The following is a 17,529-nucleotide window of genomic DNA, read 5'->3' as shown; positions in this document are numbered from 1 at the left end:
CTCTTACCACCCCTCTACTTCAATCTGTGTTCTCTTATTACTCCTTTCTTTTGTCGTCATCCTCTCCACTGTTTTTTTCTATTCCTTCATTTCTATATCAAATCTTCTTCTATAATACATCCTTTCTATCCCTTCACATTTTATAACCACTGCTTCCACCAACCCTCATTCTCTCCCTGTTTACCTTTCTCCTATTGTTTGTTCCAAGCCTATGCATTCCTTTTCCCAATCACTTCCTTTAATCCACCTTTCCTGAATGTCCTCTACCGCTTTTCCTTTCCCCAGCAGCTGTCCCTCTGTCTGGCTCTCTTTTTACAGCCTCCTCCCTCCATTCACTAAGTATGCTCACATGCCCTTCCTCGGGACCAGCATTTCCCTCTCTCTACCCACTGTCCCCAACCTCTGTCCCTTGTGTCTTTCCCTCTGTAGTCTTCCTCACATGCCTCTCTCTAGCCTTTATTCTCCTTCCCTTCTCCTTTATCTGTCTCACCTTCTATTCTTGATGGACAGCATCGGAGGTGATGTGAGGGAGAAAGACCAACTGTCTGTGCTGATTGGAGACCTAGGCAGAGAGCAGATACTGCCCAAATTTCCTGCAGTCAGTGCCACTGAAACTTTATCAATGCAGTGAGATAGAAACTGCTCAGGGTCCACTTTACAGATGGATGGTGCCAAAGGAGAGTGTCACGCTGTTGCTAGGAGTTTTTAAAGCTGTCCAGGATATGCCAAGATAAGCAAGACCAGAGCCAGGCCAAGTGATTTTAGGCACTGCCATTTGGCACCTAAAGTTCCCAGCATCTAAAGATCCTGGAGCCAGACTGTCCTGACCCAAATGGCAGTTGCACCTACACATCACATACCCCCTTATACAGTTAGGCACAAGCACTTACGCTAGCTATAGTACTAGTTTAAGTGCCTGCACCTAATGCAGGACATAAGCAGTCTATAAGTTAAATGTGTTAATTCCCCCCCACCCTATGCCAAGACACCACTATGTACATACCTATCTGTAAAAATACAGGCCATGTAAGATATGTGCATATTTACAGAAAAGAACTTAAGCAGATTATTGGCATTTATATATGTAGGGGGGTATATTCAGCTCGTGGGTATTTTTTTTTTTTTTTTTTTTTTTTGCTATCCTAACTTTATGTGCTTATTTAGCAGGTTGGCAGACTGGCAGACTGACAGCCTTATTTTCGAAAGTGATGGGCACACATATTTCGACCCAATTGGCAGATAGGCGCCCATCTCGCAAAGGCGCCCAAGACGGTATAATCGAAATCCGATTCTGGGCGTCTTCAACTGCAATCTGTCGCGGAAACGGGCAAAGTTGACGGAGGTGTGTCAGAGGCAGGACTGGGGCGTGTTTATCGGCCGAGGAGAGATGGGCGCCTTTGGCCGATAATCGAAAAAGAAAGGCGTTTTTAGCGCGAATTGGGTCATTTTTGACCATTTTTTTTCACAAACAAGTCCCAAAAAAGTGCCCTAAATGACCACATGACCACCGGAGGGAATCAGGGATGACCACCCGACTCCCCCCAGTGGTCACTACCCCCTCCCACCATAAAAATATAACTTTAACAACTTTTTTCCCAGCCTGTATGCCAGCCTCAAATGCCCTACCCAGCTCCTCACAGCACATGCAGGTCCCTGGACCATTGTTAGTGGGTGCAGTGGACTTCACCCAGGTGGACCCAGGCCCACCCCCCCCCCCCCCCCACCTGTTAACTGTGGTAGTAAATGAGAGCCCTCCAAACCGCCCACTGTACCCACATGTAGGTGCAGCCCTTCAGCCATAAGGGCTATGTAATGGTGTAGATTTGTGGGCAGTGGGTTTTGGGGGGATTTGAGGGGCTCAGCACCCAAGGGATGGGAGCTATGGACCTGGGAGGTATTTAATTTTTTTTTAATGTTACAAGTGCCCCCTAGGTGCCCGGCTGGTGTCATGGCATGTGAGGGGGGACCAGTGCACTACGAATCCTGGTCCCTCCCACAACCAATACCTTGGATTTGTTCATTTTTGAGCTGGGCGCCTCGGTTTCCATTATCACTGAAAAACGAAACCGCCCAGCTCAAATCCGCACAAATCTGATGCATTTGCCAGGCACAAACCGTATTATCAAAAAAAAAGATGGGCGCCCATTTTTTTCAACAATACGGTCTGTCCCGCCCCTTCACGTACCTGTTCTCGGACATACGCTCATGGAGATGGGGTGTTCACGTTTGATTATGCCCCTCTGAATATCACACTAGCCAGCTAAGTTGTTGCTCCACCCAAAATCTATCCCTGGACCATCCCCAAGCTACTGTTTAGAGAATGGTGCTCAGCAGAGTTATTCAGTGAAACTACCCAGTTAGAGTTGCTGAATATCGGCAATTGGCCAGCTCAGCAGAGTTTAACTAGGCATGAGCCACGCGCTCTAACCCCAGCCCATTCTATATGCATAGTATGGGGCCAGTCAGTCACAAATTCAGCTCCATACTATCTTTATAAATTTTGAAAACCTACGAATACTAGTTTCTCATACTCATATAAATCCTTTGAGAAATCACCCACTGGTTTTTCGCTCATCATCCTTATACCTTATGTGCTGCCATGATTCTGTTTGTACATACTAATCACTTATCCATGTTTTTATATCTGTAATTCTAAGTACTTTTATGCACCGTATGGTATACCAGCACCTTTTTTTCCCCAGCGAGTCCCACACCATTCCTCTCATTCCCCTTCTTTTTTTACGGACTCGGCACCGCGAACGGTGCAAGCGATTGAGAGAGGCTGGCAGCGTCGGAGTCTTCCCTCTACAAGTCCCACCTATAGCGGAAACAGGAAGTGAAAATAAAGTAGGCGGGACTCGCAGAGGGACATTCCAATGTTGGCAGCCTTTTTTATTGCTTCACTGGCTGGCAGGCAGTGGAGAAGGAGGATGGGCTGGGGAAGAAGAATCGCTGGACCATGGATGGGAGGGGAGGGCAGGGATAGAGGAGACATGCTGGACATGCATGAGAGGGGAGGGGCAGGGGAGGAGAGGAGAGATGCTGGACATGCATAAGGGGGGAGGGGCAGGGGAGAGAGGAGACATGCTGGACATGGATGGGAGGACAGGAGAGAGGAGACATGCTGGACATGGATGGCAGGGGAGGACAGGGGGCAGAGGAGTAAGCGAATGCTACATACCTGTAGAAGGTATTCTCCGAGGACAGCAAGCTGATTGTTCTCACTGATGGGTGACGTCCACGGCAGCCCCTCCAATCGGAAACTTCACTAGCAAAGGCCTTTGCTAGCCCTCACGCGCTGATGCGCACCGCGCATGCGCGGTCGTCTTCCCGCCCGAACTGGCTCGTGTTCGTCAGTCCCGTATGTAGCAAGACAAAGACAAGGGAAGACACAACTCCAAAGGGGAGGCAGGCGGGTTTGTGAGAACAATCAGCCTGCTGTCCTCGGAGAATACCTTCTACAGGTATGTAGCATTCGCTTTCCTCCGAGGACAGCAGGCTGCTTGTTCTCACTGATGGGGTATCCCTAGCCCCCAGGCTCACTAAAAACAACAAACATGGTCAATTGGGCCTCGCAACGGCGAGGACATAACAGAGATTGACCTAACAATTTATCCAACTAACAGAGAGTGTAGCCTGGAACAGAATAAAACATGGGCCTAGGGGGGTGAAGTTGGATCCTAAACCCCGAACAGATTCTGAAGCACTGACTGCCCGAACCGACTGTTGCGTCGGGTATCCTGCTGCAGGACAGTAATGAGATGTGAATGTTGTGACAGATGACCAGTCGCAGCTTTGCAAATCTCTTCAATAGTGGCTGACTTCAAGTGGGCTACCGACGCTGCCATGGCTCTAACATATGAGCCGTGACATGACCCTCAGAGCCAGCCCAGCCTGGCGTAAGTGAAGGAAATGCAATCTGCTAGCCAATTGGAGTATGGTGCGTGTCCCCACAGCCACTCCCCTCCTTTGGGATCAAAAGAAACAAACAATTGGGCGGACTGTCTGTTGGGCTGTGTCCGCGTCCAGGATAGAAGGCCCAATGCTCTCTTGCAGCCCAATGTGTTGCAGCTGACGTTCCGCAGGGCAGGAATGAGGACGGGGAAGAATGTTGGCAAGACAATTCAACTGGTTCAGATGGAACTCAGACCAACCTTGGCAAGAACTTAGGGTGAGGCGGAGGACTACTCTTTATAATGAAATTTTTGTGAAAGGGGCCTGGGCTACCAGGGCCTGCAGCTCACTGACTCTACGAGCTAAGTAACTGCCACCAAGAAAATGACCTTCCAGGTCAAGTACTTCAGATGGCAGCAGTTCAGTGGCTCAAAAGGAGGTTTCATCAGCTGGGTGAGAACGACATTGAGATCCCATGACACTGTAGGAGGTTGACAGGGGGCTTGGACAAAGCAAACCTCTCATGAAGCGAACAACTAAGGCTGTCCTGAGATCGGTTTACCTTCCACACGGTAATGGTATGCACTGATTGCACTAAGGTGAACCCTTACAGAGTTGGTCTTGAGACCAGAACTCAGACAAGTGCAGAAGGTATTCAAGCAGGGTCTGTGTAGGACAAGAGCGAGGATCTAGGGCCTTGCTGTCACACCAGACTGGCAAACCTCCTCCATTAAGAAAAGTAACTCCTCTTAGTGGAATCTTTCCTGGAAGCAAGCAAGATGCAGGAGACACCCTCGACAGACCCAAGAGGCAAAGTCTACGCTCTCAACATCCAGGCCGTGAGAGCCAGAGACCGGAGGTTGGGATGCAGAAGCGCCCCTTCGTCCTTGTGTGATGAGAGTCGGAAAACACTCCACCATCTCCACGGTTTCTTCGGAGGATAACTCCAGAAGAAGAGGAAACCAGATCTGACGCAGCCAAAAGGGAGCAATCAGAATCATGGTGCCTCGGTTCTTGCTTGAGTTCAACAAAGTCTTCCCACCAGAGGTATGAGAGGATAAGCATACAGAGACCCTACCCCCAGTCCAGGAGGAAGGCATCCGGTGCCAGTCTGCCGTGGGCCTGAAGCCTGGAACAGAACTGAAGGGACCTTGTGTTGGCTCGAGATGCAAAGAGATCTACCAAGTGGGTGCCCCACACCTGGAAGATCTGGCGCACTACTCGGGAGTTGAGCAACCACTCGTGAGGTTGCATAATCCTGCTCAGTCTGTCGGCCAGACTGTTGTTTACACCTGCCAGGTATGTGGCTTGGAGCACCATGCCCTGACGGCGAGCACAAAGCCACATGCTGACGGCTTCCTGACACAGGGGGCGAGATCCGGTGCCCCCGTGCTTGTTGATGTAATACATGGCAACCTGGTTGTCTGTCTGAATTTGGATAATTTGGTGGGACAACCGATCTCTGAAAGCCTTCAGAGCGTTCCAGACCGCTCATGACTCCAGGAGATTGATCTGCAGATCGCGTTCCTGGAGGGCCCAGCTTCCTTGGGTGTGAAGCCCATCGACATGAGCTCCCCACCCCAGGAGAGACGCATCCGTAGTCAGCACTTTTTGCGGCTGAGGAATTTGGAAAGGACGTCCCAGAGTCAAATTGGGACCAAATCAATCCAGCAATACAGGGATCTGAGAAAACTCGTGGACAGGTGGATCATGTCTCTAGATCCCCAGCAGCCTGAAACCACTGGGAAGCTAGGGTCCATTGAGCAGATCGCATGTGAAGGCGGGCCAGTGGGAGTCACATGAACTGTGGAAGCCATGTGGGCCCAGCAATCTCAACATCTGCCGAGCTGTGATCTGCTGGGACGCTCGCACCCGCGAGACGAGGGACAACAAGTTGTTGGCTCTCGCCTCTGGGAGATAGGCACGAGACGTCCAAGAATCCAGCAGAGCTCCTATGAATTTGAGTCTCTGCACTGGGAGAAGATGGGACTTTGGATAATTTATCACAAACCCCAGTAGCTCCAGGAGGCGAATAGTCATCTGCATGGACTGTAGAGCTCCTGCCTCGGATGTGTTCTTCACCAGCCAATCGTCGAGATAGGGGAACACGTGCACTCCCAGCTTGCGAAGCGCCGCTGCTACTACAGCCAAGCACTCGTGAACACTCTGGGCGCAGAGGCGAGCCCAAAAGGGTAGCACACAGTACTGGAAGTGACGTGTGCCCAGCTGAAATCGCAGATACTGTCTGTGAGCTGGCAGTATCGGGATGTGCGTGGTAGGCGTCCTTCAAGTCCAGAGAGCATAGCCAGTCGTTTTCCTGAATCATGGGAAGAAAGGGTGCCCAGGGAAGCATCCTGAACTTTTCTTTGACCAGATATTTGTTCAGGGCCCTTAGGTCTAGGATGGGACGCATCCCCCCCTGTTTTCTTTTCCACAAGGAAGTACCTGGAATAGAATCCCAGCCCTTCTTGCCCGGATGGCACGGGCTCGACCGCATTGGCGCTGAGAAGGGCGGAGAGTTTCCTCTGCAAGTACCTGCTTGTGCTGGAAGCTGTAGGATTGAGCTACCGGTGGGCAATTTGGAGGCATTGAGGTCAAATTCAGAGAGTACCCTAGCCGGACTATTTGAGAACCCACTGATCGGAGGTTACAAGAAGCCAACTTTGGTGAAAAACTTTCAACCTCCCCCCGACCGGCAGATCGCCCGGCACTGACACGTTAATGTCGGCTATGCTCTGCTGAGCCAGTCAAAAGCTCATCCCTTGCTTTTGCTGGGGAGCCGAGGGGCCTTGCTGAGGCTCACACTGCTGACGAGAGCGAGCGCGCTGGGGCTTAGCCTGGGCCGCAGGCTGTCGAGAAGGAGGATTGTACCTACGCTTACCAGAAGAGTAGGGAACAGTCTTCCTTCCCCTATAAAAACGTCTACCTGTGGAGGTAGAAGCTGAAGGTTGCCGGCGGGAGAACTTGTCGAAGAGGTATCCCGCTGGTGGAGCTGCTCTACCACCTGTTCGAACCTTCTCTCCAAAAATATTATCCGCACGGCAAGGCGAGTCCGCAATCCGCTGCTGGATCCTATTCTCCAGGTCGGAGGCACGCAGCCATGAGAGTCTGCGCATCACCACACCTTGAGCAGCGGCCCTGGACGCAACATCAAAGGTGTCCATACACCCCTCTGGCCAGGAATTTCTGCACGCCTTCAGCTGCCTGACCACCTCCTGAAATGGCTTGGCTTGCTTAGGAGGGAGGCTTGTCCACCAAGCCCGCCAACTGCCGCACATTATTCCGCTTGTGTATGCTCGTGTAGAGCTGGTAAGACTGGATTTTGGCCACGAGTATAGAAGAATGGTAGGCCTTCCTCCCAAAGGAGTCTAAGGTTCTAGAGTCCTTGCCCGGGGGCGCCGAAGCATGCTCCCTAGAACTCTTAGCCTTCTTTAGGGGCCAAATCCCACACTCCAGAGTCTGTGAGGCAACTGAGTGCGCATGCAGCTCTGGGTCCCCATGGATCCGGTACTGGGACTCGATCTTCTTGGGAATGTGGGGATTACTTAGAGGCTTGGTCCAGTTCGCCAGCAATGTCTTTTTTAGGACATGATGCATGGGTACTGTGGACGCTTCCTTAGGTGGAGAAAGGATAGTCCAGGAGTTCAAACATTCAGCCCTGGTCTCGTCCTCCACAACCACCGGGAAGGGGATGGCCGTAGACATCTCCCGGACAAAGGCCGCAAAAGACAGACTCTCGGAAGAGAAAGCTGCCTTTCAGGGGAGGGAGTGGGATCAGAGTTTTTGATGCTGTCGACGTCGACGCACTCGATACTCCCGATGCCGACGAAGAGCCCGAGAACAAAACGTTCCACTGGGCCAATCTCGCTACCTGAGTCCTTTTTCTGTAAAAGGGCGCAAAGACTACAGGCCTGCGGGCGGTGCCCCAGCCCCAGACACTGAAGACCAACGACGCATGCCTATCAGTGAGCGAGATTACAACGGCGCATGGGTGCACTTCTTGAAGACGACTGGGAGACTTCGATGACATGGGCGGAAAAATCACGCCGGCGAAATCAAAACCTCGTAATTGCGGTAAGGCACCAAAAAGGTAAAATTATAATAAAATTATGATATTTTCTTTCCATTAATCATAGCTGATCAATCCATAGACTGGTGGGTTGTGTCCATCTACCAGCAGGTGGAGATAGAGAGGCAAAGCTTTTGCCTCCCTATATGTGGTCATGTGCTGCCGGAACTCCTCAGTATGTCGATAATCAAAGCTCCATCCGCAGGACTCAGCACTTAGAGAATTACAACCCACAAAGGGACACTCTGCCCAGCTCACGCACCGCCGAACGGGGGAGGGGAAATTAACCCAGCTCATCCCCACACAAGTGGGGGAGGGGAATCCGTCCAGCTCATCCCCGCGGAGCGGGGAGGGACAGCCACCCCCGCCGATGCTTGGGGAATCTGGCTTATCCTGCAACCGCAACCGCGGGAGGAGCTGACTGACCCTAAACACCGCCGAAGCGGGAGGGGTACAAAGCCTGCCCTACAGCCGCACGAAGCGGGAGGGAGCGCCGGCAGAATTTAGGTCTCAATCCAGCCCCGTAAAACGGAGGGGAGAGGAATGCAGCAGCTCACTGTAACACAAACTCGTCTCAACTCTTGAAGAATCCAATTGAAAAAACTTGAACACGAAGTCCTCCTGAACAGGAACTGAAGACTAAACTTGAACCTGAAATGCAACCAGAATATAAACAGTACAGATATCTGGGAGGGTCTATGGATTGATCAGCTATGATTAATGGAAAGAAAATTATCAGGTATGATACATAATTTTACCATTCCATATCACATGCTGATCAATCCATAGACTGGTGGGATGTACCGAAGCAGTACTCACCCAGGGCGGGACATAGAAATCCCTGACCGCAACACTGAAGCTCCAAACCGGGCCTCCGCCCGAGCAGCCACAGTCAAGCGGTAATGCCTGGAGAAGGTATGGGGCCGATGCCCAAGTTGCCGCCTTGCAAATCTCTTCCAAGGAGACGGACCCGGCCTCTGCCATCGAGGCCGCCTGAGCTCTAGTGGAGTGAGCCTTCAGCTGGATAGGCGGCACCTTCCCCGCGGCCACATAAGCTGCTGCAATGGCTTCCTTGACCCATCTTGCCACTGTAGGCTTAGCAGCCTGCAGACCCTTACGAGGACCTGCAAACAGGACAAACAGATGATCTGATTTCCGGAAATCATTGGTCACTTCCAAGTATCTGATGATGACTCGTCTCACATCCAGATATTTGAGAGCAGAGTATTCCTCTGGGTAGTCCTCCCTATGAAAGGAAGGGAGACAGAGCTGCTGATTCACATGGAAGCGAGAAACAATCTTGGGCAGGAAGGAAGGCACTGCCTCAGTGAACTGCAGAAAAGGCTCTCTACATGAGAGCGCCTGGAGCTCGGAAACTCTTCTGGCTGAGTGATAGCCACCAAAAAGACTGCTTTCAACGTCAGGTCTTTCAGAGATGCCCTAGACAAGGGTTCAAAAGGCGGCTTCTGCAAGGCTCTTAGCACCAGGTTGAGATTCCACGCAGGCACCACTGAGTGCAGAGGAGGGGCGCAGGTGATTAACTCCCTTGAGAAAGCGCACCACATCTGGCTGCGAAGCCAGGGAAGCACCCTTCAGGCGGCCCCTGAAGCAAGCCGAGCCGCTACCTGGACTTTAAGGGAACTGAGCGACAGGCCTTTCTCCAGACCTTCTTGCAGGAACGCCAACACTGAAGAAATTGGAGCAGTGAAGGGAGAAAGTGAGCCTGCTTCACACCACGCTGCAAGGTACGCCAAACCCCTGGCGTAAGCAGTAGAAGTAGAGCGCTTCCCTCGCTCTCAGCATAGTGGCGATGACCTTGTCTGAGAAGCCCTTCTTTCTCAGACGCTGCCGCTCAATAGCCAGGCTGTAAGACCAAAGGGGGAGGGATCCTCCATCACCACGGGACCCTGATGTAACAGGCCCTGCTCCACTGGCAGCTGCAGAGGATCGTCCACTGAGAGCCTGATCAAGTCCGCATACCAGGGACGTCTGGGCCAGTCCGGACCCACCAGGATTATCCGGCCCGGATGCTTGCCACACGTCTAGCACCCTGCCCAACATGGGCCAGGGCGGGAACACATAGAGAAGCTCTTGTGTCGGCCACTGTTGGAGAAGAGCATCTACTCCCAGGGATCGAGGGTCCCGTCCTCTGCTGAAAAAGCGCGGCACTTGGCAATTGGCCGATGACGCCATCAGATCTAGGCTCGGCTGGCCCCAGCGCTTCGTGATGTCCAAGAACGCCTGAGCAGATAGCTGCCACTCTCCGGGCTCCAAGGTATGGCGACTGAGAAAGTCCGCCCTTGACATTCATGACTCCGGCAATGTGGGCCGCTGACAGCTGTTCCAGGTTCGCTTCACGCCCACTGGCATAGACTTATGGCTCCTTGGCTAGAGGGCGCTCTTGGTACCTCCCTGGCGGTTGACATAGGCCACAGCCGTGCATTGTCCGACAGACCAGTACTAGCTTCAACGCCAGTACCGGGATGAACTCCAAAAGCGCCACCCGAATGGCTCTGAGTTCCAGGAGGTTGAAAAGACCACTTGGGCCTCTGCAGGAGACCAGAGGCCCCTGCGCTGTCCTTCCCAAGCAGTGGGCTCCCCAGCCCGACAAAGAGCGGTCCGTCGTGACGACAATCCACCTCCGGGGTCACCAGAGGCATTCCTGCAGACAACTTGTCTGGTCTGCATCCACCAGCTCAGCGCCTTGCGCACTGCTGGGTCCAAGGGAAGGCGCACAGCATAATCCTCGGCGACATCGGAGTCCAGCGCTGCAGCAGAGAGTGTTGTAGTGGTCTCATATGAGCCCTGGCCCAGGGCACTACTTCCATCGTGGCCGTCATAGAGCCCAACAGCTGCACATAGTCCCAAGCCCGAAGAGGAGAGGCTACTAGGAACTGGTCCACCTGAGCCTGAAGCTTGACAATCCGATTGTCTGCAGGAACACTCTGCCCACTTGGGTGTCGAATCGAACTCCAGGGGACTGAGTTCGGGCACAGCTGGCTCTTCTCCCAGTTGATGATCCACCCCAGGGAGCTCAAAGAGCAACCACCCCGGCCACAGCTTTGCCACACTCTGCATAAGAGGGGGCTCGGATCAACCAGTCGTCCAGATAAGGATGGACTTGTACTCCTTCCTTTAGCAGGAAGGCCGCTATGACCCCCATTACTTTGGAGAAGGTCCGCGGAGCAGTAGCCAACCCGAAAGGGAGGGCGCTGAACTGGAAGTGTCGGCCCAGGACTGCAAAACGCAGAAAGCGTTGATGAGGAGGCCAGATGGGAATATGCAGGTACGCTTCCTTGATGTCCAAGGAAGCCAAGAACTCTTCCTGCTTCACATGCCGCTATCAACAGAGCGGAGAGTCCTCCATGCGAAAGTGCCGCACTTTCAAGCCCGATTGACCCCTTTAAAGGTCGAGGATAGGCCGGACAGAACCTCCTTTCTTTGGTACCACAAAGTAAATGGAGTAACGTCCTTGCCAATCTGATTTTCTGGCCCGGAACGACCGCACCCAGGCGGATCAGTTGTCCAAGGGTCTGCTGCACTGCCAAAGCTTTGACCGGAGGACTTGCAGGGAGAGAGTACAAACCCGTCTCTTAAGGGTCGGCAGAACTCTAACTTGTAGCCGTCTCTGATGACTTTCCAGCACCCAAGCGTCTGAAGTTACTTTGGTCCACTCGCCCAGAAACGAGGACAGGCGTCCTCCAATCTGCACTGGGCCATGGACCAGGGCCCCGTCATTGGGTACGAGACCCTGGGGGAGGACCGGAGGGCGTACCTCCGGGACGGCGGTCTCTGCGAAAGGAATGCTGCTTGGGGGAGAAGTTCCTCTTGAAGGAAGAGGGGGCAGAGGAGCCCGACTTGCCCGGGCGGTACCGACGGGCTTCCTGAAACCGTCCTCTGGAGATACCGGGCGAGCACATGGCCCAAGCCCTGACCTCTGGTAACCTCTTGCCCTTAGACGTGCCGAGATTGGTCACGATTTTGTCCCACTCGACCCCAAGAGCAGCTTGCCTTTAAAAAGGCAACTTAGCCAGCGGGACTTAGAGGCGTGGTCCGCAGACCAATGTTTCAGCCAAAGCCAGCGCCGCGCAGAGACTGTCTGAGCCAACCTTTAGCCGAGGCTCTCAAGACATCATACAGTAAGTCTGCCAAATAAGCCAAGCCCGATTCCAGGGCCGGCCAGTCAGCCCTCAAGGAAGGATCCGAGGGGGAAGCCCGCTGCACAATCGTCAGGCACGCCCTGGCCACATAGGAGCCGCAAACTGAGCCTGCAAACTTAAGGCAGCCGCCTCGAAGGACGACCTTAAAACCGCTTCCAATCTTCTGTCTTGGGCGTCCTTTAGGGCCGTGCCACCTTCCACCGGCAACGCCGTTTCTTAGTCACCGCAGTGATTAAAGAATCCACGGTAGGCCAAATAAAGGCCTCACGTTCACTTTCTGGCAAAGGATAGAGGCGGGACATAGCCCTAGCCACTTTGAGGCTCGCTTCCGGGACATCCCATTGAGCCGAAATTAAGGTGTGTGCATGGCATCATGCACGTGGAAGGTTCTAGGCGGGCGCTTCGTCCCCAGCATAATGGCAGAGCCAACAGGGGCTGAGGGAGAGACGTCCTCTGGCGAGGAAATCTTCAAAATGCTCATGGCCTGCACTAACAGGTTGGGCAAATCCTCTGAGCGAAAGATCCGCGCTGCAGAGGGGTCATCCGCTCCATCCGAGCGGGAATCCGTCTCCTCCAAGGAATCCCCAAAGGACCGTTGGGAGAACTCAGATACGCTGCCCTCATCTACATCAGAGGAAACAGCGTCCTCTAAGGCCTGGGAATCCACCCGAGGGCGTTTACTTCCGGGGGCCTCAACCCCGTTATCGGACAAGGGAGAAGGGGCAGCGTTTTGCATAAGGAAGGCCTGATGCAGCAGCAAAATAAACTCGGGGGAGAAACCCCCCAGACTGTGCACTTCCGCAGCCTGGGCTACAGCCCTAGACGCACCCTCAACTGGCGCTCGCAAGAGCGGGGGAGCAACATGCTGCGCATCCCAGATGGCGTCCGGCACGACACTCCGCGAAGGAGCCGCGCGGGAAGAACGGCGCTTACTTTAGCCGCCTTTTTGCCGTCGCCCAAATCAAGGGCAGCCATGGCATGAACGTCTCCCAGCTCAAGGGCGGCCCAAGAAGAAGCCGTCCGAGCAGAGTGTCCGGCCAAGATGGCGGAGGCGAGCAGCGGGGGATGGGCGTTTATGGCGGGAAAAACCGCCGCGCCGGAGGAAGACCCGGGACACTGACCGCCTCCAAACTGACACCCAACAAGGGCGAATCAGACTTTAAAACCCCCGCATCCCCGCTAGAAGCGCACACGCGGTCCGGGAGCGATTCTTCGCGCCCCTCGCCCTCCGACGCCATAGGCCACGTGGAGATCAATCGGGGAACCCCCTGCCCGCTATAAAAAGGTAAAAATTACCTGCTTCTCGCTCCGAGCTGTAACGACCTGGTGTCCCAGTGAGTAGCTGCAATAAACGTTTAAATAAACGTCGAAATAAACGCCCTTAAGGACGTCCAAAATTTTTTTTTTTTTTTTTTTAACGGAGCCAGCGGGAGGGGGAGAAAAGGAGGGACCTGGCGCCACCAGGTTTGCACTTGCTCAAGAAGAGCCCTCAACCCCAGGCACTCAACAAAACCTAAAAATTAGGCTTGGAGGCCTAGCCAGAGCTGCTGCTGTGTGTGACCACCACCTGCTGAGATAGAGAACATACAGGAGTTTCCGGCAGCACATGACCACATATAGGGAGGCAAAGCTTTGCTCTCTATCTCCACCTGCTGGTAGATGGACACAACCCACCAGTCTATGGATTGATCAGCATGATGATATGGAAGAGGGGGAGAAAAAACTCGATCCGAGGCCTCAAAAGGGCCTACCCCGAAAACGAAAGAAAACTTAATGGGGCCAAAAACTGGAAATACGGGAAGGGGAAAAAGACCGAAAGGCCCTTCTCCGAAATCCCTTTCTTTTTTTTTTTTTTTAAAGCGAAGTCAAAAGACACGCGAGGGTCAACTTAAGGGGCGCAAACGTGCAAACACGACCGAACCGAGCACGGACAAAAGAAGACTGACGAACACGAGCCGGTTCGGGCGGGAAGACGGCCGCGCATGCGCGGTGCGCATGGGCGCGCGAGGACTAGCAAAGGCCTTTGCTAGTGAAGTTTCCGATTGGAGGGGCTGCAGTGGACGTCACCCATCAGTGAGAACAAGCAGCCTGCTTGTCCTCGGAGAATTGCTGGACATGGATGGGAGAGGAGGACGTGGGCAGAGGAGAATCGCTGGACATGGATGTGAGGGGAGGACAGGGGAGAGAGGAAACATAATGGGAAAGGAGGTCAGGGAAGATATTCGCTGGACATGGATGGAAGGGGAGGGCAGGTGAGAGAGGAGAATCGCTAGACATGGATGAGAGGGGAGGAAAAGGGAGAGAGGAGAATCGTTGGACATGGATGAAAGGGGAGAGAGAATTATTGCTTTATATGGATGGAGGGGAGGGAACAAAGGAGAAGTGATGGACATGGAGGAGAGGAGACAGAGGAGAAGTGATGGACATGGATGGAGGGGAGGGGAGAGAGGAGATGTAATGGACATGGATGGAGGGAGCGGAGAGAGGAGAAGTGACGGACATGGATGGAGGGAAGGGGAGAGAGGAGAAGTGACGGATATGGATGGAGGGGAGCGGAGAGAGGAGAAGTGACGGACATGGATGGAGGGAAGCGGAGAGAGGAGAAGTGACGGACATGGATGGAGGGGAGGAAAGAGAGGAGAAGTGACGGACATGGATGGAGGGGAGAAAAGAGAGCAGAAGTGATGGACATGAATGGAGGGGAGGAAAGAAAAAAGAAGAAGATGCACATGGATGGAGATGAGGGAAAGGGAAGAGGAGAGGAGAAAAACTGTACATGGATGGAGAAAATAGGCAAAAGCTGAATCCATGTTATACCTCCTCCAGTCAACTCCACGGAGGAGGACCCAGCTTTTACTTATGGATATATGGCAAGAAATGAAGAAGAAAGGAGAAAAGTAAAGAAATAAAGGGAAAAGGAAGCCCTGGAAACGGAGTTAAAAGAACAGATAGAGAGCAGTAGAATCAGAGACTGGGACCAATATGGACAGAAAAACAAAGTCACCAGACAACAAAGGTAGAAAAAAATCATTTTATTTTATTTTAGTGTTTGAAATATGTCCAATTTGAGAATTTACATCTGCTGTCTTATTTTGCACTGGGTATACTGAAGCTGTAACAGCTTACAGAAACTATTTATAATGAAAAAATCACTATTTTTTTCTGCTATACTAGTATAATATTTTCAATAATGTCTGTTTGTATGTGCCATGGCTGGTATAAGGGGTGTGGTTAATGTGGATGAGGCTATCAAAGGGGTGGAGCCATATGTTGTGACCCTGCCCATAATGAGTACTGGCACCTTCTTTTCTCAAAAAAAAACCACTGCTTATATGTATACTAGCCATTAAGAACGTTAAAACGGGTGAGATTGTTGTTTTTAACAATGTAGTGGAACAGGCGAAGAAGAAAAATGAGTTGGATGTCCAGCATTTCTTCTCTCTCCCTTCCCATCCATCCATGTGCATCTCCTTCCTCTGTGTTCCCTCCCCTTCATCCATGTCCAGAATTTCTTCTGTCTCCCCTCCATTCATGTGCATCTCCTTCCTGTCTTCCCTTCCCTCCCCTCCATCCATATTCAACAATTCTCCTCTCTCCCTGCCCTCCCCTCCATCCATCCATGTGCAGCAACCCTCTTCTCTCCCCTGACCTCCCCTCCATCCATCCATGTGCAGCAACCCTCTTCTCTCCTCCCCTCCATCCATGCATATCCACAACCCTCCTCTCTCCCCTACCCTCTCCCCATGTCCAGCAACCGTCCTCTCTCCCCTGCCCTCCATCCACCCATGCCCAGCAACCCTCCTTCTCTCCCCTGCCCTCCCCCCATGTCCAGTAACTGTCCTCTCTCCCCTTCCATCCCCTCCATCCACCCATGTCCAGCAACCCTCCTCTTCCCCCTCCCCCCCCCCCCCCCCCCGTGTCCATCAACTCTCCTCTGCTTTCATTACCTCCTGTGAGTCCTCTCAAAGGGGCGGGACAGATAGGCATTCATTTCAGGCAGTAAAGCAGAGCTTGTGTGTGTGCGTGGAGAGACAGCGAGAGAGGTCAGGGGAGATTGCAGAGTTGATGCACATGTTTACCTGTCGCCCTCGGGCCGAAAACGTAGTAGGAGCCCTGCTTGATCACGTTAGGTGTGGACCGATGGATTCTTCTTTCACTCTGTCTGTCGGAGGTGGGAACGCTCAACTGAGGACAGAGTGAGCCGCTGCTGAGGACTGCTTGGCCTCCCCGTCTTCTCTTAATGCGCTTATGTTCCGTTTTATTTTATTGCCGCCACGGGCAACCCTCCTCTCCCCCCTCCCCTGCCCCCTTATCCATCAACTCTCCTCTGCTTTCGTTACCTCCTGTGAGTCCTCTCGTCAGTTCGCCTCCAGCGCAGCATTTCTTTCCCTCTCTGCTCCGTCCTCTACTACTACTACTACTACTTATCATTTCTAGACATCATCACGTCTTGATGCGGGGGCGGGACAGAGAGGGAAGTCTCTACTGTGCATTTGCGGGTGAGTCGGTCACCTTTCGTTTATATAGTTAGATGATTGTTGCCTCAATTTATGGGGGAAGTGGTGTATACCTGCTATGTTGTAAATATTAGTGCATAGTTTGATTTTCTTTGTGTCCCACTACTTACAGTGTATTTTACTTTTGCTGATTTACTTTTGTACACTTCTATGTTATTATTGACAAAAGCCAGTTAATGAAATGAACAAACAATTGTTCCAATTGACTTGTAAAAGTAAGGAAAAATAATACCTCACTACATCCAAAGAGTGTGCAATACCACATACTACATCATCTTGTCCTTCAACAGGATAGATTTCCAGCAAAGGTACACAGTAATCCAGGCCCTCCAGAACTTCATCGATAAGTTCTCTTGGAAGATTTGCAATATTGCAGGAAAAAGGTTCAGCAACAGACACAGTAGTTTTTAAATGAGAAGATGAACTTAAACGAGGTTTACAAGTAACCTAAGAAATAAAGACAAAGATTACAGAAATCAAACTATATGTAACAAAACTAACTTTGTGCATTCCTTTACTCCATTATTAAACCCTTATTTTATACCACCACATAGAATAAACAGCTGCTCACTTATAAGGTGGCATTTATTCAAACCTATTAATTTCCCTTAGTTAAATCCTGCTAGACCATTCCTGACCAATAGCCTGTGTCTCCCTATCAGCAGATGAAAACAAAAAAAACTGAACACTTCCAGTGATATCACAGGGACAAGAACTGGTGCAGCCTAGAACTCTTTAAGTATGCAAATGCAAAGCAGCATAATGGGAAAGCCACTACACACAATTTGAATGGTCCTTAGGGAACCACTGCAGAATCCATTTGCAAAAAAAAACCCCAGCACTTAAAACAACTACTTAATTTCGGGATCCTTTTACACAGATGCGGGAA

The 17,529-nt window shown here is 52.0% G+C and overlaps 1 protein-coding gene across 1 annotated transcript in view; it reads right to left on the bottom strand.

Annotated features, from left to right (window-relative positions):
• Positions 1-17,529, bottom strand: part of SHCBP1L (SHC binding and spindle associated 1 like) — a 386,593-nt gene that overhangs the window by 264,206 nt on the left and 104,858 nt on the right. The window contains 1 exon segment of the mRNA XM_030208001.1: positions 16,873-17,087. Coding sequence (XP_030063861.1) covers positions 16,873-17,087 — 215 coding nt within the window.

The sequence above is a fragment of the Microcaecilia unicolor genome, chromosome 6, assembly GCF_901765095.1.
Source record: "Microcaecilia unicolor chromosome 6, aMicUni1.1, whole genome shotgun sequence".
Classification (NCBI taxonomy): domain Eukaryota; kingdom Metazoa; phylum Chordata; class Amphibia; order Gymnophiona; family Siphonopidae; genus Microcaecilia; species Microcaecilia unicolor.
Note: the sequence above shows the minus strand (reverse complement) of the source record. Positions and strands in the feature narration are given on the sequence as shown.